At 39.3% G+C, this 21,444-nt stretch overlaps 3 protein-coding genes across 3 annotated transcripts; 1 reads left to right on the top strand and 2 right to left on the bottom strand.

Moving 5' to 3' along the window:
* Window positions 1-5,162: 5,162 nt before the first annotated feature.
* LOC130712437 (uncharacterized) lies at window positions 5,163-7,781 on the bottom strand. The gene is made up of 2 exons (XM_057562274.1): window positions 6,204-7,781; window positions 5,163-6,089 (listed from the first exon to the last, which is right to left on the bottom strand). Exons 1-2 carry the CDS (start codon window positions 7,779-7,781, stop codon window positions 5,163-5,165), a joined length of 2,505 nt encoding a protein of 834 aa, XP_057418257.1.
* A 2,715-nt stretch (window positions 7,782-10,496) lies between these two features.
* LOC130711481 (probable serine/threonine-protein kinase PIX13) lies at window positions 10,497-15,062 on the bottom strand. Its single transcript, XM_057561119.1, has 6 exons — window positions 14,789-15,062; window positions 14,254-14,627; window positions 12,729-12,864; window positions 12,503-12,642; window positions 12,189-12,312; window positions 10,497-11,252 (listed from the first exon to the last, which is right to left on the bottom strand). Exons 1-6 carry the CDS (start codon window positions 14,859-14,861, stop codon window positions 10,861-10,863), a joined length of 1,239 nt encoding a protein of 412 aa, XP_057417102.1. The 5' UTR covers window positions 14,862-15,062; the 3' UTR covers window positions 10,497-10,860.
* A 2,857-nt stretch (window positions 15,063-17,919) lies between these two features.
* On the top strand, window positions 17,920-19,134 carry LOC130711482 (uncharacterized protein At2g29880-like). Its single transcript, XM_057561120.1, has 2 exons — window positions 17,920-18,300; window positions 18,394-19,134. The coding sequence occupies exons 1-2, from the start codon at window positions 17,944-17,946 to the stop codon at window positions 18,937-18,939; spliced, it is 903 nt and encodes a 300-aa protein (XP_057417103.1). The 5' UTR covers window positions 17,920-17,943; the 3' UTR covers window positions 18,940-19,134.
* Window positions 19,135-21,444: the final 2,310 nt, after the last annotated feature.

The following is a 21,444-nucleotide window of genomic DNA, read 5'->3' as shown; positions in this document are numbered from 1 at the left end:
AAGGAGGAGAGGCCGAGAGTGAAGGAAAATAATTAAAAAAAAAAAATAGGAGCGCTTGCTGGTCTGGGCTGAACCGGGTTGGGTGAACCGGATTGGTTCACTAATGTGCTGAACCGGACAGCAAGCAAGAAAACAGAACGTGTGCAGTTCTGGAAGAAGAACGCTGCACAGATCTGGAACGGTGCAGAGAGGAGGGGAGCAGTGGAGAACAAGGGAAGCAGCAGGGGAGATAAAACGCGAAGGCAGTGGGCCTGTCGCGTGGAGGAGGGAAGGTGAGGAGGTGCGGCAAAGGCAGTGGGCCTAGCGCGCGCGGAGATGCACAGCTGCAGCGGCGGTGCTTGGAGAGGAAAGCACAGTGGCGGCTAGTGCAGAACAGCGGTGGCGGTGCGGAGAGAAAGAGCACGGCGACGGCTGAAGCGGAAGGAGGAGGGTAGGATCTTTAGAAAGCTGATACCATGTAAGATAGTAGGGTAAATTCAATCGGTGATTTTCTCATTCATTAGAATGGGTATAAATATACAAAGCATATGACCAAAGTCAACTAATAAATATATGAGACTAATTAACCTAATTACAGGAGAACAATTAGCTTAGTTACAGGAGAATAATTCCTATTCTATCAGTGATGATTCTATTTCTGTTAACACAACCATGTTGGCAGCTCCATAAACTCTTTATGATCCTGCTTGGTACCCTGACACCAGGGAAAAAAGTCATGTAACTCTTGAGCACAGAAATGTGATGGCAAGTATAACATACAATGGTGACAACATTAAAAGTTTCAGAACTGAGAGAAGTTTAGAGATGGGGGAAGAAGATGAGAAATATGGAAATTGAGAGAGAATCAAAATTATCACAATCGGATAAGTTGTGTGAATCTATAAATTTTTGTAACAATTTAACAATTAGCCTAACTAACTTTACAACCTATTATATTACTATCTCCCTTATATATATAAAAAGAAAAAGTCTTCAAATAAACAAAAAAAAGTGACATGTGTTCCGGTCTAGAACTCCGGTCAGGGCTAAGCAATTAGTAAGCAAAAGTAGAATATGACAAAGTAGCAAAATGAGTAAAAAGTGTTGGATCCCCCACCGCATGGGCGGTGTCTTCTTTATATATTATAAGGTTTTGACCCGTTTGGGTCATGGGTCGCCTGGCCCAATAATACAAATTCGGTAAGCCGCAAGACTACAAAGGCTGTAAGCCCAATAACAGTACACAAGCCCACAAGACACCTAATCTTAAAAGCTTTTTTTAAGATGCAGTGTGTCTTTTACATAAGCCCACAATACAATACTCAACGCCCTTTTAACGTCCAGAGTCAATAATGTTAAATTAAGATAACTGTTACATGCAAAAAATAACTCATAATAAGCAAAAAAAATCTTCGCCCTTGGCATCATCCGTACGCCCTTGATAACCGTTGAGATTACTTCGCTTGCTTTCTTTTCCCAAACTTCTGACTAAAGTATTTACCTGTCACTTCATTGTCATACTCCTGTCACAGTCATAAACAAGATATGCAAATATTTTGAAACTTGAAACTGGCAATTACACCTCATGATGAAACGGCGCCTGACACTTCCCCAAAATCCCCTTTCCACTCAACATTTAAAACCCACTAACTCCAAACTTTCCAAACGACACACGTGTAAAAGTAATTATTACATTCAAAACTTACAGAAACGCGACCGTTTGCTGCCTAAGGATGCTTAGTGGGTAAAAACGTATGGTTCCCCAAACGACACGCTTTTAAAATTAAATTTCTAGGCCAAAACGTGAAACGGCGTATCTACCCCCTTCCTATACTATAAAAACGCTATCACAATCCTTTTTCTTACCATCTCTTACCTTTTACTTCTCAAGTAATTTCTCCTAAACTTAAAAAACGCCCTCTGCTTACTTCCAAGTACTTGAAGAATTTCTGGGGATTTCACCAGAAACACTTCCCATCTCCTTCCAGATCTTGGCATCTCCCTTCCTGGTAATCTCTTCTTCCTCTCAACTTTTATTCATCTTTTCTATTTTTCTCTATTTTTCATATCCTGTCTACTCCCGTTTCTCTTAAACTCTTCTTCTATTAAACTTAAAATCACCCTATCACTTTCTGCAAATAGATAATTTTCCCCAAAACTTAGAACTTGGTTACCTAACCTACTTCATCACTTACTCACAGAAAACTCCTACCTGACAAACCCCATTTCCTCTTGATTTTCAGGAAACCTTGCTCTAAAAAATGGTTGCAAAAAATCCTCGTAAATCACCTAAGAAACGTAAAGAGCCTCCAGCCGCTGACTCCTTATGGATCTCACGGACAATTGCTACTAGATACAGCGACTTCCGTACTATCCCCAAAGTGATGAATTTGATAACCAAATATAATTTTAGGGCTGACGGTAATGACGCACATTTAGACATAGTTGCCTGCGCCCCTGACGAACCCTGCTGTTTCGGTAAACCTGACCCTAATGGTAAAAATCACACTTACTTCTTTAAAACTATGTTTCAAGACCTTGAATACAAACTCCCCCTTCCTGACTTTTCCTGCTCAAGCTTAATCTTAATGAACATCGCCCCTACTCAACTTTCCGCTAATGGTTGGGCTTACCTTCGAGCCTTTGAATTATTATGCATCTGCCTAGGCATAATAACAACCTGCAAAAAGTTTTTCTCCTTTTTTGAAACTACCGGCATGAAGGTGAAGGGCGAATATATTTCCTTATCCTCTGTCAGGGGACGCGGGGTATTCACCCTCTTTAGAAGCAACTTTAAACACTGGAAAGCCAAGTTTTTCAAACTAAAAGAATCTGAACAAAGTAGAGATGTTTTCTACTTTGACGATGGAACCCCTCGATTCCCTTTCTACTGGACCGATAAGCCCCAACTTATCCACAAAGTTCCCGAATCCTCTCTCACCCCTGATGAAAAATATGAAGTTGACTTCTTGTCAACGATTCACTTGAACCTTTATGATTTCTATGAAGCATTCAAGAAAAGAAACTTAGCCCAATTTGTTGGTAAGAACATTCTTTTTAACTTTATTCGCCCCAAAACCTATGCAAAATCCTAACTGTAATTTTCTTCTTTTGCATTTTTCAGCGAAGATGTCTCGCCTCTCCGAAGATGACATTCTCTGTTTCCGCCGCGAGCAACAGGCGTTGAAGAAAAAACAATCCCCTGCTAAGTCTCTGACCGAACCTGAAGGGAGTCACTCTGAAACTGAGAAGAATCCAGCCCAGAAAAGAAGAAAAAGAAATCAGAATTCTGAGAAGTCCGCCGAGAAAACCACCATACAAACTTCACTGGAAAAATTCGCAGTCAAGGGGGCGAATCAATATGGTTCCTCCAGCCCTCCGCCCCCCTCGTGGAAGTACGAACTGAAAGAGTTTAAGGATATGACTTCGGAGGAAGTCACCTCCTTGTGGGATTCCCGAATCAACTTCAACTCCCTTGTGGAGACAAACCTTGTGTTTGAAGCTGATAAGGAAAAGATAAGGAAAATTGGGCTTCAGGAGGCCTGCCAAGCTGTCATGACTAAAAGTTTGGAAATTGTTGCTATTTCCAAAATGATAGAGATTGAGTCCAACTGCTTTGATGGGCTTTCTAGCGCTAAGAAACTTGAAGATAAAGAAAAAGAGAATGAAAAACTGAAGTCCACCATGAAGCTGTTAGAAAAATCTAACAAAGCCAACGAGAAGAAAGCCGCGGATCTGGCTTTAGATCTTGAAAGACTGAAAAAGACTTTGGAAGAAGGTGAAGCCTTACTGAAGGCGAAGGAATAAGAGACTCAGAAAATGAAGGAAGAGGCGAACTCTTTGGCCTCAGAAAAACAAATTTTGAACAAGACTGTTGATGACCTCTCTGCCGAAGCGGCCTCTCTGAAAACCTCGATTCTATCTCAACTTGAAACTGGCTTCAACAAAGCTAAGGAACAAATCTTGTTCCTCAATCCCGACATGCCTATCAAGACTGAAGGCATTGATCCTTATGCTAGGATCGTTGAAGGAAAGTTAGTCACGCCCAACTTTGATGAAGAAGAAGAAGAAGAAGGAGAAGGTGAAGCCTTACTGAAGACAAGGACAACAACAACAACAACAACAACAACAACAACAAAGAGGGCGAAGGGGAAAGCAATTAACCCCTTCTTGAGAAAAGTTGAAATGATATTTTGTTTCCCGTTGGTCTTATACCAAACGGTTGACTTAGTTTCCTGCTTTCTTACTTCCTGCATCTCCCGCTCTAATTAAAATGTAACGCCCCCCCCCCCCTTTAATATTAATGCAACAAAGTTTATGTTTAAAATCTAAGTGCCACCACTACATTATGCATTAATATCATCTATCTTCATCTAAAATCTTCCCATTCCTTCTTAAAAAGCAATAACTCAATAATCTAATTCGAAGGTTATTGTGTTCTCTAAACTTAAAGTACTGCACCAACAGTGTGAGAATATGAAAATAATTTACTGCGAAAATACCTTTCATCTGGATTCGTTTATCCGCAAGGCGCTGGTCTTAACAAGTTTGCCTACTTTATAAAGAAGACTTTAATGAATTCTTTAAAACGCGAAGCCCTGGGCTTATCAAAATTTTCTATTTCATGAAAAATTTGATTTTTCTTCAACAACTATTCTTTGAATTCATAAGGCTTTTGCATTTTTGAATTGAATCAAAAATAAAAAGATCAGAAGCGCAATTTGTTATGATATAGAAATTTGCTCGCTTGGAGACTTTGTGCTTAAGTTGGACAAGCTTAATCCAAGTTAAGGCTATGCTTATGAATTCGTGGCCAAACGCTCTAGTTTTAAGAGACTTCCTCTTTCTCAATTGTCTGGAATCGCCCAATTGATAGACCTAAGTTGAAAAGTAACTTAAATGCTAACAAAGCACTTCAAGAAATTTTTAAAGGTTATGCTTCGTTAAAAACTCTCCCGCCCGGGGTAGAGAAAAGAGTGCATACCTGTTTTTTCATTAAAATATAACATGATGCCTTGTTAAAAACTCTCCCTGGGTAGAGAAAAGAGTGCATGCTACTGAGTCTTAATAAACAACCACATAGTCTTGACACTTAAACAAGTATAGAAACCACAAAGCAAACAACACGACGTAGTCTTTGAACAGAATGAAACACACTGAAACGAAACAAACAGGACACCACTTCAACTGTAGTAGTAACGCAAGTGTTGTGCATTCCATGCTCTTGGAACCCTGCGCCCAGATAACTCCTCCAAATGGTAAGCCCCTTCTCCCAAATCACGCAGAACTCTATATGGACCTTCCCAGTTAGGTGTCAGCTTTGAATCAGTTGAACTCTTTGCCTTTCTGCGCAATACCAAATCGCCCACTTTCATGCTCCTATGAACCACTCGAGTGTTATAACGCCTTTCTGACCTTTGTTTGACTGCAGCCTCCCTTAAACGAACTTCTGCCTTCACCTCGTCCGCCAAATTCAAATCCACTAGAACATTTTCTCGATTTTGGTTCTCTTCATATGCTGCCACTCGAAAAGTCATGTCTTGTATTTCCACTGGAATCATCGCGTCAACTCCGTAAGCAAGCTTGAAAAGTGTTTCTCCAGTAGTGGATTGGGGTGTTGTGTTGTAAGCCCAAACCACTGTGATCAATTCATCAGCCCATAATCCCTTTGCTTCGCCCAATCTCTTCTTCACACCATTCAAAATCACCTTGTTTGTTGCTTCAACCTGCCCAATAGATTGTGGGTGTTCCACTGAGGCGAACCTGTTTTCAATCCCCATCTCTGCACAAAAATCTCTGACCTTCCTGCTTGTAAACTGTGTTCCATTATCAGAAACAATGGTTGCTGGCACTCCAAACCTGCATATTATCTTCCTCCAATAAAATTTCTTAACCCTTTCAGCTGTGATCTTTGCCATTGACTCTACTCCAATCCATTTCGTGAAATAATCCACTGCCACTAGAACAAACTTGACCTGTGCCCCCGCTGGAGTGAATGGACCCAAAATATCTACGCCCCACATTGCAAATGGCCACGAAGAACTCATTGAACTTAAAACTTCGGGAGGCGCCTTATGAAGATCAGCAAAAACTTGACACTTTTCACATTTCTTAACATATTCCATACAATTGCCCTTTAAAGTTGGCCAATAAAATCCTGCCCTCAACACCTTCGAAGCCAAAGATCTTCCCCCTATATGACTGGCACAGACTCCCTTATGTACCTCAAACATAATTCTTTCTGCATCCTCTTTACTAACACATCTTAACAGTGGAACTCCAACACCCCTTTTGTAAAGTTGTCCACCCATCATTGTGTAGCGACTCGCTTCTCGAATCTGATCCTTTGAAAATAGAGCTAAGTCTGATCCATCCGCTTCCAGACACATTCGAATTCTATCCATCCAATCTAGAGTTGCTTCGCCCGTTGCCATCACAACATCATCCTCCTTCACACTTGGACCCTTCAAAGTCTCTTGAATCACAGACTTGTTGTTACCTGGTTTCTTTGTGCTTGCTAGTTTGGATAATATGTCAGCCCTTGTATTTTCCTCTCTTGGAACATGATTTACCTGAAACTTGTCCATCTGCTTCAACAATTCTTGAACCTTTACCAAATACTTAGCCAACTGAACATCCTTCGCCTGATAATCTCCCTTTATCTGATTTGCTACAAGCTGGGAATCAGTTTTTATTACAATACAGCGTACATTCATCTCCATGGCAAGCCTCACCCCTGCTATTATTGCTTCATATTCCGCTTGATTGTTGCTCGCCTTAAAGTCAAACTTGAGAGATTGTTCAATAATTACTCCGCCTGGTCCCTCCAAAACTACACCAGCTCCACTTCCTTTCAAATTTGATGAACCATCAACAGACAAAACCCACTCCACCTCTTCTGATATTCGATCTTCTGGAGACATTTCATTCACAAAATCTATCAAACCCTGGGCCTTTACCTGTCCTTTCTTCTCAAATACAATACCAAACTTAGACAATTCTACAGCCCATGAAACCATTCGCCCTGCCAAGTCAGGCTTTTGCAATACTTGGCGGAGTGGGAAGTCAGTTTTGACTTTTATTTGAAAACCTTGAAAATAAAGTCTCAATTTTCGGGCGGTGATAACCAAAGCTAACGCAGCCTTTTCTATTTTTTGATACCTCGCTTCGGCTCCTTGTAAAGCATGACTCACAAAATATATGATTTTCAATTCATCCTTGCACTCTTGCAACAAGACAGAACTCACAGCATTATCTGATATGGAAATGAAAATTGATAATGGAATACCTGGAATCGACTTTGACAATATGGGAGGCTTAGCTAGGTGCTCCTTTAACTTTTGGAACGCCTGTTCGCATTTATCTGTCCATTGGAAAACTTTGTTCTTCCTCAAGCATTGAAAGAATGGGGCCGCCTTGCTTCCCGAGCATGGTAAAAACCGTGACAAAGCTGCAATCCTTCCTGTAAGCTTCTGCACCTCCTTTACTGATGTCGGGCTTTGCATTTCCAAAATCGCTTTGCATTTGTCTGGGTTAACTTCAATGCCTCTTCGAGTAATCATAAAGCCCAAGAATTTTCCACTTTGAATCCCAAAAGAACATTTTTCTGGATTCAAACGCATGTTATGCTTCCTGATTTCTCCAAAAGCTTCAGCCAAGTCCATACAATGACCGCCCATTTCTTCTGATTTGACCACCATATCATCCACATAAATTTCCATGTTACCCCCTACTTGTTTTTCAAAGACTCTGTCCATCAATCTCTGATAAGTTGCTCCTGCATTCTTAAGCCCAAACGGCATGGTTTGATAGCAATAATTTGCTTGGTTTGTCATAAATGTCGTTTTCTCTTCATCTGGCGCGTACATTCGAATTTAATGATAGCCGAATATGCGTCCATCAAACTCAACATTCCAAATCCCGAGGCCCGGTCTACCAACTTATCTATGTTTGGTAGTGGATATGAATCCTTTGGACAATGCTTGTTTAAATCTGTATAATCTGTGCACATTCACCATTTTCCATTACTCTTCTTGACCATGACAACATTAGCCAACCAAGTAGGATACTTCACCTCCCTTATAAAACCTACATCAATTAACTTGTTAGTCTCTGTTTTCACTGCAAGTGCTTTCTCTTCGCCCATTTTTCGCTTCAACTGGGCGATTGGCTTCACACCAGGATTCAATGCCAATTTGTGGCAAATGAACTCTGGATCAATTCCTGGAAGATCTCGTGCACTCCAAGCAAATAAGTCCATGTTCTCCGCTAACAGTTGCACCAGTCTGCTTTCCTGAATCGGAGTCAAGTTTACCCCAACTTTGAAATTTCTTTCGCCCATTTTTACAGTCTTTGTCTCTTCTTCCGACGTCACCTTGAAATCGGAAAAGCCCTCTCTCGGATCCAAAATGACTTCATCTTGTTCCACATCAACTCCAAAAACTCTATGTCCCTCCTTGACTGCTTTTTTGCCCATATGACCATATTGTTTGAAACTATCAGAATAACATTTCCTGGCAACCACTTGATCAGCTTTCAAGGTTCCAACTCCACCCTTATCCAACGGATACTTAACTGTTAAATGTCTTGTTGAAATGATCGCCCCAAGTTTGTTCAACGATGGTCTCCCAATAAGCACATTATATGGTGATGTGCATTTCACCACAAGAAACTTAATGACAAAGGTTTTCTCGTTTTTACCTTCACCAAACACTGTATTTAGCTCCACATACCCCCTGACAAATACTTTCTCCCCCGAAAATCCAACCAACGCCCCATCATATGGCAACAAATCAGCTTCTGTAAGCCCTAGTTTCTCAAATGCATCTCCATATATTAAATCCGCTGAACTCCCTTGATCTAACAACACCCTCTCAATTTCATAATCAACAACTTTTAGCATCACCACAATGGGATCATCTTCATGAGACTGAACTCCCTCAAAATCTCTAACAGTAAATGTAATATCAGGCTGATTGATTCCCCAGCTTCCCCAATCATTAGCATATACAACATTAATGGAATGAACATACCTCTTTCTTGAAGAATTGGTTATACCACCTCCTCGAAATCCTCCGAATATGGAATGAATGCGCCCTTTAGTTTCACCTCCAGCTTGCTTCTTTGGTTCAGACTCTTCAATCTCTTTCCCTGTGTCATCACGCTTCGTTGAGGTTCCAGCTCCTTCTGACTCCTTTCACCCATCCAGTTGACGCATGTAGCCTGCCTTTATCAAAGACTCAATCTCTTTCTTTAGGGTAAAACAATCATCTGTATTGTGTCCCGCAATTCGGTGATACTCACACCACTTACTTCTGTCCACGTTGCCTGGTGGTCTTTTCGGTTGTTTAGGAAAACGAATCGTGTTAGCCTCCAAACACATGTGCAATGCTTCAGTTAAATTAACCGCAAGTGGGGTCGACCTGTCTTGTTGGTTTCTGGTCCACGTCATCGATTGTCCATAACCACGATTTCCATAAGGCTGAGCACGATTTCGAAAATTAGAGCGGTTATCAAAACGACTTGAATTATTGTAACTTCTCTCTCCTTTTGTAACTGCTCCGCCCGAACGTTGATCGTTAACCGCCGCCTTTTTCGAATCTGAATGTTGTTGTTGGCCAGTAACCGCTGCACTCTTGCGGTTTCTCTTTATGCGATCACTTTGCTCCTCCCGAATGAAACCCTGTACCCTGCTTCGCAACTCCGCCATTGTCTCCACGGGCTTACGACTCAAACTGCTGTTCAGACTTCCTGATTGAAGGCCCAATTCAAAAGCAGCAATACAAATTTCTGGCATTTTATCCTCCAAATGCACTGATAGTTGATTGAAACGCCCCATAAAGGATTGAAGACTTTCATTATGCCTCTGTTGCAAATTAAATAAAGCTGCTGGGGTCACTTTCTAGGCGCGACTAGTTGAGAATTGGGACAGAAATTTCGCCGATAAATCCATGAACCCTGCAATTGAACGCGGTGGGAGCGTTGTAAACCAAGTCATTGCTGACTTTTTGAGAGTTGAATGAAGCATTTTACACTTCAGAGCATCTGAAGCGCCCACAATAACCATTTTGGTGTTGAAATACACCAAATGATCCTTTGGGTCAGAATCTCCGTAATAAGAATCAAGAACCAAAGTCTTCAAGTTGTCTGGAACGGTTGTGTTTGCAATGTCTTCTGTGAACGGTTGAAAATCTACCACCATCTCTGCCATTCTACGATCGCCCTCATGCAAGCCCCGATCCTGATTGATCTCAGCAAGTTGAGTTTGCAGTTGTTGATTGTGTTGACGAAGATCAGTTAGATCCGCCATGATTTGTTGCAAAATGTCGGGCGGAACATTTTCATGGTTAACATGATTGTCCCTTCCGTTTGCTCCAGATCGATTCACCATTTTCAGTGAGTTTGAAGCCTAGGATTGAATTCCTCTGCCCCACAGTGGGCGTCAATGTTCCGGTTTAGAACTCCGGTCAGGGCTAAGCAATTAGTAAGCAAAAGTAGAATATGACAAAGTAGCAAAATGAGTAAAAAGTGTTGGATCCCCCACCGCATGGGCGGTGTCCTCTTTATATATTATAAGGTTTTGACCCGTTTGGGTCATGGGTCGCCTGACCCAATAATACAAATTCGGTAAGCCCGCAAGACTACAAAGGCTGTAAGCCCAATAACAGTACAACATGTTAAAACAAAAAACTGTATGCTTTCTTAATACATTACCAACTATGTAAAAATGTGAATAATTCAACAAATAAATATCATAGAGTAGTAAAAAGGCTTCTCCAATCGAAACAAGATAAAAGGGAAAAAGAATCATATCTATTAAGTCACTGATCCAACCTATGTTTACTATTTGACCTTAGTTTACATTGTATTTTCTTAAAAATGTTATACTTTTACAACTCTGTGTCGGGCATGAATTGGAGGTTGCTGAGAATGGGAATTCTTGGGTTCCTTAGACTTGACCTTAATAGCTTCAATGGCTTCCAATGTGTCAAGCACATCTTTCATAGAAGGACGATGTTTAGGGTCATTTTCAAGGCACTTTAGAATAAGCTGTGCTGTTTGGAATGCAGCCTTTGGTGAATATTGGCGCTGTATCTTAGCATCCATAATGGTTTTCAACTTATTTTTGTTGGAGAGATAGGTTGGCTTTACCCATTCAACCAGGTTCTGTTGCCCTGTTGGTCTTCTAGTAGTATCCAGTGCTCGCATGCCTGTGAGAATTTCAAGCAGCACCACACCGAACCCGTACACATCGCTCTTCACATACAAGTGCCCTGTTCAATCATGGTGCATTTCCTAGACATGTTAGTTTGTTGTGAATCACACTCACAAAGGATTAGATTACACTATTCCGTAGTTTCAATGATGCCTTCCCCAAACTATTCACTACTTGATATCACATGGTTCACAAAAACGTTTTACTTAATAGCAGAAATGTTATTTCCTATATCAAATGCTTATTTAACCAATAATGAAAATCAATTTTCATTAAATTCACTGTTTTCTGCATAAAAATTTAAAAAGAACAAACAAGGCGATTTTGTCATTATTAGTGAAAGAAAGTTGTCTTAAAGCAAACATGCTATTAGGGGTCGATTGGTATTTCATTTCTAAAAATCATGTTCGCTGCAAAATTATGATTCCTCAAAATGTGTAAAATTTGTTTGGTAAGTTTAAAATAGTCTTAAAAATGTCAGACAATACATCCCCACGGACCCCACCTTCATGGGGAAGTTAGATTCTCACCTCCTCCCTTGGCAATGTTTAGCTATCACTATCAGACTCATTAAAAAACATGCTTAAAAAAGATTCTCTCGGAAATGTTATTTTCCTAGGATATTTTAAAAAATAATAATCACACCAAATATGACAAAGTTTCCCAAGTTAAGATACTTAGTGCATGTTTGGAAAACTTTCTACAAAATTGATTCTAAAGACAAAATCAATTTTGGAGAGAAGCTTCTTGATACCGGAACTGATTACGGGAAAATAGAAGTTGATCTATAAAGAAAACTTAAAAGAATCTATCTATCAGGCAGCAACTTAGTTATCTACCAAAAAAACACCAACTTAGTTTTTCTCTTTCCCTGACTTCCATTTCCTTCTTAAGCATATCTTTTAAATATTGGACTCGCATTAAGCTGTGAGTCATGACTAAAATTCAAAACATACACCTAAAGATGCTTCCAATTATGTAGAGATATAATTACCAGTTGCGATGTATTCCGGAGCAGCATAACCATACGTGCCCATTACCCTGGTAGTTACATGGGATTGTCCCCCAGCCGGCCCCAATTTAGCCAAGCCAAAATCTGAGATTTTTGCATTGTAATCCTGCAAGAAACAAAATGATATGTGGAATTTAGCATCAATGAGGTGTGTGTAGAATCAATTCTGCCACCTAGACGATACTCACATAAGCTTCTCCCCTGAATAGATTTCGGGATTTAAAGTCAATTGCAGAAGAATTTTCAAAAGTGCACACGATAAAGAATAAAAGTCAAGTAACCAAAAAAAAACTAACCCCATCGAGCAGTATATTTGAGGCCTTGAAATCTCTATAGATGACTTTTTCAGAAGTGTGCAAGAAAGCCAAGCCCCGAGCGGCACCAATAGCTATTTTAATTCGGGTGTTCCAAGAAAGTGGTTCTATCTTTGGATTTCCTGCAATACAGCAAAGAAAATAAATTAAACCTAAATCTATGACAAGGATATTTCTTTTCCTTGATTTAACTAATTTCATTTCATACTTCTGAATAGATGATTTTCCAAGCTTCCCTTTGGCATAAACTCATACACAAGAAGAAGGTTGTCATCCTCCCAACAGTAACCCAATAACTTAACCAAATTGGGGTGAGAAAGCCTCCCTAGAAAGTTGATTTCTGACTGCATTGTACAATCAACAGAGAAACATTAAAAAATCATGTTGAATTTGAGCAAAAGAACAGGATTTATCACATGGAAGGTATTCTCATTATGTTGATTTTCTACATTGAGCAAGTACCAAATAGAATGATAGACATTTAACCAAAATATTCTTCTTTCTGCTTTGTTATTTTTCAGCACTGTTAAGTGTTAAGTCATTATATTATTATTTCTAGAATACATGTTCACTATAAATCCTGCTTCTCACACGTAGTGAAAGCAAAAATTATTTATAGCATGTTTGGATCAGCTTAATTTTTCTCACAATCAATTTGGCACCCAGAACCTACCCAATACCCACAGAAACTTCTCATAATTGATTTTGACTTTAGAATCAATTGTAGAAGAATTTCTAAACATGCGCTTATTGTTTGGAAATTCTTATACTTAGGATTCTAAAAGCAAAATCAATTATGTGAAAGAACATGTCCGAGAAACTTCTAGGTTTAAGAATTAATTATAAGAAAAAAGTTGATCCCAATGTGTTAGTACAAATTTGTACCTCGTACTTTTTACACATGCACAGAAGATAAGTAAACATTTTCCTGCTGTGGATCCATACTTTGAAACTGAAAGGTAAACGCCCATTTTTCAATCTATATCGAGTCAACCATTCAATGGCTTGGAAATTAAGGAATCGTATTTTAATAATCCATCTTGACTCATGAATAACCAATGAACAGAAGAAGGACAGGTCATTTAGTGGGACCCGGATGCAATTTCCTGCTGCATTCCATGACCCAACTTTCAGATTCAAAGATTTTTAATTTTAATGGGATTCCCTTTAAAGAAGAAGTCCATGGCATCAACATCATCCAGGGCTATTGCTCCACATCGCCACCAAATTAAATGGCACTTGAATTTCAGACTCTTGAATAAAAAACACAAAAACATAGAGAACCATAGAATTTAATGACAACCATAATATTAATCATTAAAAAGAACTTTCAATTCCAAATTCTTTTTCCAAAACACACTTCAATCACAAACAAAAAACAACAAAACTAGCTATCTAGATGTACTTGTCCTCCCTCAAAATCAATTTTAACACCTAAAGTTACTCACACGGAAACTTTTCTTAAAATTGATTTTGGAAACTCTTCAACAATTGATTATCGAACCATGTTTGGAAACTTGATCAAAACCAACGGTTGAGTCAAAATCATGGTCGAGTCAAAATCATGGTGGACAGAAACAATCCATACATGCACTAAATCAATTTTAGAGAGAAGTTTACGCGAGTAGCTACTAGATTTCAGAATTAATTCTGCTGAAACAGAAAAGTTGATCAAATCATGCTAGAATTTCCAAACATGAACTAGAGATTGAAATATAATAACTTGAACTCACCTGCCATTCTTGAAACCCTTGTGTGCTTTCAGGGTTCAATTTCTTAATAGCAACCACCATTCCAGAGCCTGCTTTGGCCGGTGCAAGCGTCTTCTCATCCAACCAACCCTTGTAAACTCTCCCAAACCCACCTTCACCCAACGTGTCGGATTTGAAGCTCTTGGTGGCAGATTTCAAGTCAGAGAAACTGAACTCCTTCAAATTTGGCCTATCCAAAATCTGGCCATACAGTGAAAGATGAGGAAGAGACCCTGATTCTCCACCGCCAAAGCTGCTGCTTCCACTCGCTATCTCCGAGAACTGGCTCTTCCCAAAAGTGCTCGTTGTGGTGGAGAACCCCACGTTCTTGCTGTCAGTGCTCGCTGAAGCTGAACCTGAAGAATAAAAAAATCTATAATAAAAAAAAAAAAATATTGAAGCTTTGATGGAAAAATTCCGACCCAACATTTTCTGTTGAGAATTGGAGCGAAAGGGGAACACCCAGTTGGAGATTTGGAGTGAAATTGGGAAGGTTGTGGAAAAGTTGGAGACTTGCCTGAGTATTGAGGCTTGTTGAAGGAAGAAGATGCAGGTGCAGAGCGTGAGAGAGAGGAAAAGCAGTGACCCATCAAATTACAAGCTCTCTCTCTCTATGTTTCACTGAAATTGGAAGAGAAAAATGGTTGGTGATGCTGATGCTGTTGCTGTTGTTGGTGATGCTGTGTTGAGGGACCAGAAGAGAAGAAAGGAGAGAGAGAGAGAGAGAGGATGATGAGAAGAGAAGTGTCTTTGTCTTTTTAGTTGTATTCAACAGCTTGCTTCTGTTAACTTGTAACTATACTTTAATAGTAACTCTTATGTTGTGAAATTGTCAAATTGATGAATTTTCTTTGTACTTGTTATTGACTGTTTTTATCTGTCAATAAAAGTAAGTTATCCAAGTTTTTTTTTTTGATAACGGTATTTCATCTAGAAAAAGAATATGTTTTCAACTGATTATGGAACTGTCATGTTATTTAATTAGTAAAACTTGTTGAAGACTTAGCTAAAATTCAAGAATTGTCTTTATTGCTGGCGTATTTGGGTCATTCTAAGAAGAATGGTGAATGTAACTTTGGTTTAGAGGTTTGGTAAATTTGAGATAACACTTAGGGCCCGTTTGGTGCGACGTATAGTATAAGGCCTGATAGTATAAGACCTGATAGTATTAGGTCTGATAGTATAAGCCCTGAAAACTTTCTTATACTATCCAGCGTTTGACCATACTTTATATAATTTACCATATCGTTTAAATTAATGCAATTTTATGTTTAGTGAAGTATTGAATAATGATATATAATAAAAATCAAATATGAAGGTGATTATAACGGTGGTGGCGGTTGTGATGGAAGTAGTGGTAGGTTGGTGGTGGTGGGGGCAATGGTGGTAGGTTGGTGTTGGTGGCGGTGGTGGTGACAATGGAGATAGGTTGGTGGTGGTGGTGGCAACGATGGTGGTTGTGGTGGTGGCGATGATAGGGTGGTGGTGGTGGTGGTAAGGCGGTGGCGGCTGCGGTAGGGTGGCGGCTACGGTGGATGGTGGAGGCAATGGTGGTGGTGGTAGAAATAGGGTGGTGGTTATGGTGGGGATCGGGTGGTGGTTGTGGTGTCAGTGGTGGTAGGGCGGTGGTGGCAGCGGCAGTGGTGGTGATCGGGTGGTGGCGGTGGTGGCAGCGATGGTGGTTGTGGTGTTGGCGACGATAGGGTGGTGGTAAGGCGGTAGCGGTGGCGGCTGCAGTATGGTGGCGGCGACGGTGGAGGTGAAGACAATGGTGGTGGAGGGTGAAGACAATGGTGGTGGTGGTGGCGATAGGGTGGTGGTTGTGGTGTCAGTGGTGGCAATAGAGTGGTGGCGGCGATTATGGTGGTGACGGTGGAGGGTGGAGGCAATGGTGGTGGGTGTGGTGATAGGGTGGTGGTTGTGGTGTCAGTGGTGGCGGTGGTGGCAATAGAGTGGTGGCGGCGATTATGGTGGCGGTGGTGGTTGTGGTGTCGGTGGTGGTGGTGGAGGCAACACCAGTGGTGACGGTAGGGCGGTGGTGGCGACGACGGTGGTGATCGGATGGTGGCGGCAACACCGGTGGCGGTGGTGGTGCCAATTGTGGTGTAAGTTGGCAGCAATGGAGGGTGGTGGTGATGGTGACTTATACGTCACAACCTTATCATGCCTTATCCTTCACTCACATGATGAATTAAATTATACGTCATTTTAACGTATAAGGAGACTTTGATGGATAAGCTTATACAATATAATGTCATCACCAAACAATGGATAAACTCATAATGTATTGTATAAGCTTATACTATCATGTCTAATACGGCGTGCCAAACGAGCCCTTAGGAAATTTCTCATACATTAATGTATGAAGTGGTTGCAACTTGCAGGGCCCGTTTGGTGGCCAGGATAGGATAGGATACTTATCATATCCTGTTTTAATCCAGTGTTTGGTGGCCCAATAGGATATGATAGCTTATCCTTTTATTATATTCTATCCTACCTCTTTAGTTATTTTTTTTTATCCTAGGGGGGACATAGGATAGAAACGGACCGGATAGGATAAGAAAAAAAGTTATGTTCTTCTCCTTACTCTTCACATGTTTCATTTCTCTTCTATTCTGCTAGCCCTACTCCTCTCCTCCTTCGTTCTTCTACTTCCAGTGTTGCCGCCCACCGCTCTCGCCGCCGCCGCCGCACGCACCTGTTGCAGGTATGTCGTCTAACTCTTCTGCTCTTGCATCCTCCTTCTTCTTCTATTTATTTATCTTGATTTTTCAAAAAGGGGAAAACGATTTCTTCCTATCTTCTCTCATTTTCCCTAATTTATTGAACTGATATGGTGATTTGGGTTGCCATGTGAATGAATGAAATTCTAACCCTAAAATTTCAGTTGCTGTAATTTTCAATTGAGCTGTTAAAATTGTTAATTTCTATTTCTGGGTGTAGCTTAAAATTTAAGCTTGTTATATATAAGTCTTCTTCTCCACCGTTGATTTCAACAGTATTTGTAGTTTGCTCCCTATCTTGCCTCGTTGTTGCTGGTATTTGCTGCCCTGTTTCTAGCTGTTTTTTGGGTTGTTTTTGTTTTGTTGGTTGGTGCTCCTTGTTGAGCTAGTGTTGGGTGAGGGTATGTTGTTGCGCAGGCTCCTAGCAAGCCTAGGGGCCTCTTTTTTTTTTCATTTTTTGTACATAGGTGATAGCATCCATTAGAAGAGAAATGTCTATCGACCCATTGGAAGCACAACTGGATTTGGAATTTGAAGCACAATTACACAATGAGGATGTGGCATATAATGATCTTATTAGTATGATTGAGACAACTGAAGAGTGGTCTGCTTGGAGAGAAAATTTAGCTACACAGATGTGGAATGTATGGGTTGCTACTGGAAGTATGAATTATGACATGTATTTATTTGTATTTTTTGTCATAAATTTTGGAATTTGAGTTACTTTGCTGGTCTATGGTGTACTTGTGTCTGTTATTTTTTTGGAAATTTGGTTATGTATTTGGTTTGTGTACTTTGATAATGAACTATAACATATGTTTGTTTGTTTGTATTTATTGCACTACATTATGGAATTTGGGCCATTGTGTTTGCCTATGACATATTCATGCCTTATGTCTTAATTATTTTTTTAAAATATGTTGAATAAAAGTTTGAGTATCTCATAGGAATGGACTCTGAAAGCAGCATCCAGCAAAACAACAAGAGAAAGAGAGATCGTAGACAATGGTCTAATGATGAGGATGAAGCATTATTAGACATATTGATTGAAGTTGTTAACCAAGGTCAAAAATATGAAAATGGACAATTCAAAGGAAATACTTTGAAAGCGGCTGAGGCTAAATCTGAGAAGAAGTTTCCTAGATGTGGTATTAAGGTGAAACCACATATTGAATCTGCAATGAAGAGGCTCAAGGGAGTTTATAATGTTGTTTATGATATGCTGAATCAAAGTGGATTTGGTTGGGATGATGAGAAGAAGATGATTAAGGTGGATAGTGAAGATGTGTGGAATGAGTATATAAAGGTTAGTGTTTATAATTTTTCCTCACTAATGAATTCTTTTCTTTGACAATATATTTGTGATAAATTAAATGCTTTTCATTTTGTGTTGTTTTAGAGTCATCCGAATGCAAAAGATTATAGGAATGCACGGATTCCACTCCTTGATCAAAAGCTTGCTTTTGCCTTTGGAAAAGATCGTGCTACTGGAAAATTAGCTTATTCACCTGCAGATGTTGTTGAGGAATTGGATAAAGAAGAGGAAGAACAAGCTGATCATGATGATGTTAGAGTGGAGATGACCCCGACATCATTTGTTAATAAATCACAATGCAGAAAAGATGACCTTGTGGAAAGTCAATCAAGGAAAAAAAACAGAGGAGCAAATCTGATTGCTAATAGTATATCTGAATTAGGAAATACTCTTGGGAAATGGCTTGAATTAAGTGCTGAAAGATTGGATGAGGCTAGTAATAGTCTCAAAGTTGATAAAGACATGTTTGATGATTCTAGGGGCGTCATGGATAAGCTGTTGAAAATGGGTTTAACAGATCAAGAGCGTTATGCAGCTGGAGATAAAATAATGTTTATGCCTCATCGTGTGCACATGTTTTGGGCTTGTCATGGAGATGATCGTCTCAAGTTTGTGAAGTCATTGATATAATTGCTTTGAGTAATTGCTTTGGAGAATGACATATTGTTGGACGATGTTTATGTTATTTTGCTTTGTTTATGTTGGCTTCTCTACTACATTCGGATAGTTCACCATTTTGTTGGATGTTTATGTTATTTGGCTTTGTTATGCTATTTCTAGGGTGGAGATGAAATTGCTCCTCTATTACATTCGGATAGTACACTATTTTGTTGGACGTACGATGTTTTTGTTATGTTACTTTATTTTGATGGAGGATGTTTATGATGTTTATTTTATTTATAAGAAGCACATGGTTCAACTTATCTATTATATTTTCACTATTTGTGGTTTCCTTATTTAATACCCATGGTTTTTCAAGTTTGGATGTGCCTTGGGGTGCTGATAATGCTGTCTCAAATTATTGTTTGAACTTATCTATTTTGATTATTAGTGAGCAATTTCATTAGGACTAGTTTATAATATTTGTGGCTCTTGTCTTTGTATGTTGGTTATAATCTTTGTTAGTCACTTGAGAAAGTTTTTTGCATATGCTACTATTTAAGCAAACATATGTTTTGTTTTCCAAAAAAATAAAACAAAAGTGTCCTTTATGAAATAATTAAGAAATAATAAAATTATTTATATCATACAACTAATCAAAAACTATTTTTATAGATATAATTTTAGATATTAATTTTAAATACTGTGTAAAATATAATTTTGGAAAAATATACATTTAATTTACATTAAAGGGTAATTCTGTCATTTGAGTATAATATTTATCATATCATGTTGTTATCCAGTCAATCTCAAACATAGGATAGGATATGGGTATATCCTATCTGGTGCACACCAAACGCTTGACAGGATAACAATCTATCATGCTCTTATCATATCTTGTTGATATCCTGCTTTCCTATCATATCCTATCCTATCTTATCCTGGTCACCAAACGGGCCCGTAAGGTATGTTCAAAGAGGTCTTGAGTAAAGATATAATGCCATGATCCAAAAGTACTCCCCACAATTGAGCAATTATATACAATGCATATCACATGTCCACGTTGTCAGCAGTTGCAAAATTTAGAGACATTAGGAGCTTAATCGAGATGATGCTAAAGAGTTCAAAACTATTTACCTAGTTTGGAGCTTCATAGTTAGGCCAAGTGGATGTCTTAGATTTCAAAGTTGTACTAAGCGTTATTCTTGTCTCGAGGATTAGATTGTTTATTATCTTGTAAAATACTAAAAATAAGAGCTTGTGGTTAGATTTCTTGCTTCCTTACACGCTTTTTCATAGGGGAACCTTTCTTTCCAAAGGCAACCATATTGGAATCACCCATGGAAAAATGATTTGTATCAATTTTTAAGTTAGCCTGTGACTATTCTGCCATTTGCAATTGTCTTTCTTTGATGGCCTTTTGGGTGGCATTCCTAATGACCACGCAATTGTTAGTGGTGTGGCTATACGAATTATGCCATTTGCAGTAATTTTTGTTTTTCAATTACTCAGTCAGAGTCAGAGGTGTAAGATCAAGTTTTGATCTAGTAGTACAACTCTATGTTTTGATGATTACATGTTAACTACTGTGTATGAACAATTATGATACTCTAACGTTGTTTTCTGTGTGTTCTAATGACAGGCTATGACTCTGGTCTTATTTCACATAATTCAGAAGCACTTTGCTAAAAGAGTAACCTCTGCAACGCTTTCGCACTTACTATGTTCAATCTGAACAGTAGATTAAGCTTCAGAAGATCTGAAGATTATAAAGCTCTGATATGGATTCAGCTCATTAGAAGCTCTGAAGGATCAGAAGCTCTAAAGGTCCAAAAGCTGAGTAGTGAAGATTCTGAAGTCCAAGAGTAAGCTGGCTCTGAAGACCAAGTACTTCTCCTCTGAGTCCAGAAGCAGAAGGTACAAAGGTCAGAGGATCCAAGCTTCCTTCTGACTCTGATCACCAAGCTTCACAAGTTCCAAAATGAAGCATCACTCTGATCAGAAGTCAACTAGGATAAAGGTCATGTCACTATCCAAAGTACAAAAGCAATTGTACCATTCCTGACGACCTTACCTAACTTATTCAACCACAGCAGAACCTGGAAAACCCAGATCTTCCCTCCAACGGTAGCATTCCATGCAAACTTCCAAACCTAATTCCTTGGAGTATATAAAGAGGCTGAAGATGAAAGATGTCGTGGAAGAAACTTTGTTGAAGCTCACGCGAAATTCAAATATTCTCTCAAGCAATCTTTCTTCATATTGTACTAATTGTGTTTACTATTAGCTTTCTAAGAAGCATTTCTTTGTAAACCCAAACTTTCAAACAGTTGTTTGATTTTCCTTAAGGAGACCAAGGTTGGTCGGATCCTTGAGAAGACTAAGAGAGTGAATCTTAGTGATAGCTAAGTCAGTGTATTGTTAGTCACTTTGCAGGTAGCAAGTGTAGTTGTAACAAACTCTGATTAGTGGATTGCCTTCATTCTAAGAAGGAAGAAATCACATTAACGGGTGGACTGGATTAGCTTGAGGGAT

Source organism: Lotus japonicus, chromosome 4 (genome assembly GCF_012489685.1).
Source record: "Lotus japonicus ecotype B-129 chromosome 4, LjGifu_v1.2".
Classification (NCBI taxonomy): Eukaryota; Viridiplantae; Streptophyta; class Magnoliopsida; order Fabales; family Fabaceae; genus Lotus; species Lotus japonicus.
This window is presented reverse-complemented; position numbering and strand designations above follow the sequence as displayed.

Bases quoted from the DNA above. Each gene is read 5' to 3' on its own strand.
- LOC130712437 (XM_057562274.1), bottom strand. From the start codon at position 7,781: ATGCCGTTTGGGCTTAAGAATGCAGGAGCAACTTATCAGAGATTGATG. The intron at 6,090-6,203 runs GTACATAAGGGA...GAATATGTTAAG, and splicing joins CAGAAAGAATTATGTTTGAG to AAATGTGAAAAGTGTCAAGT.
- LOC130711481 (XM_057561119.1), bottom strand. From the start codon at position 14,861: ATGGGTCACTGCTTTTCCTCTCTCTCACGCTCTGCACCTGCATCTTCT. The intron at 12,865-14,253 runs GTGAGTTCAAGT...TGTACAATGCAG, and splicing joins AAGGGTTTCAAGAATGGCAG to TCAGAAATCAACTTTCTAGG. The intron at 12,313-12,502 runs GTTAGTTTTTTT...TGTTTCTTGCAG, and splicing joins CAAATATACTGCTCGATGGG to GATTACAATGCAAAAATCTC.
- LOC130711482 (XM_057561120.1), top strand. From the start codon at position 17,944: ATGGACTCTGAAAGCAGCATCCAGCAAAACAACAAGAGAAAGAGAGAT. The intron at 18,301-18,393 runs GTTAGTGTTTAT...GTGTTGTTTTAG, and splicing joins TGTGGAATGAGTATATAAAG to AGTCATCCGAATGCAAAAGA.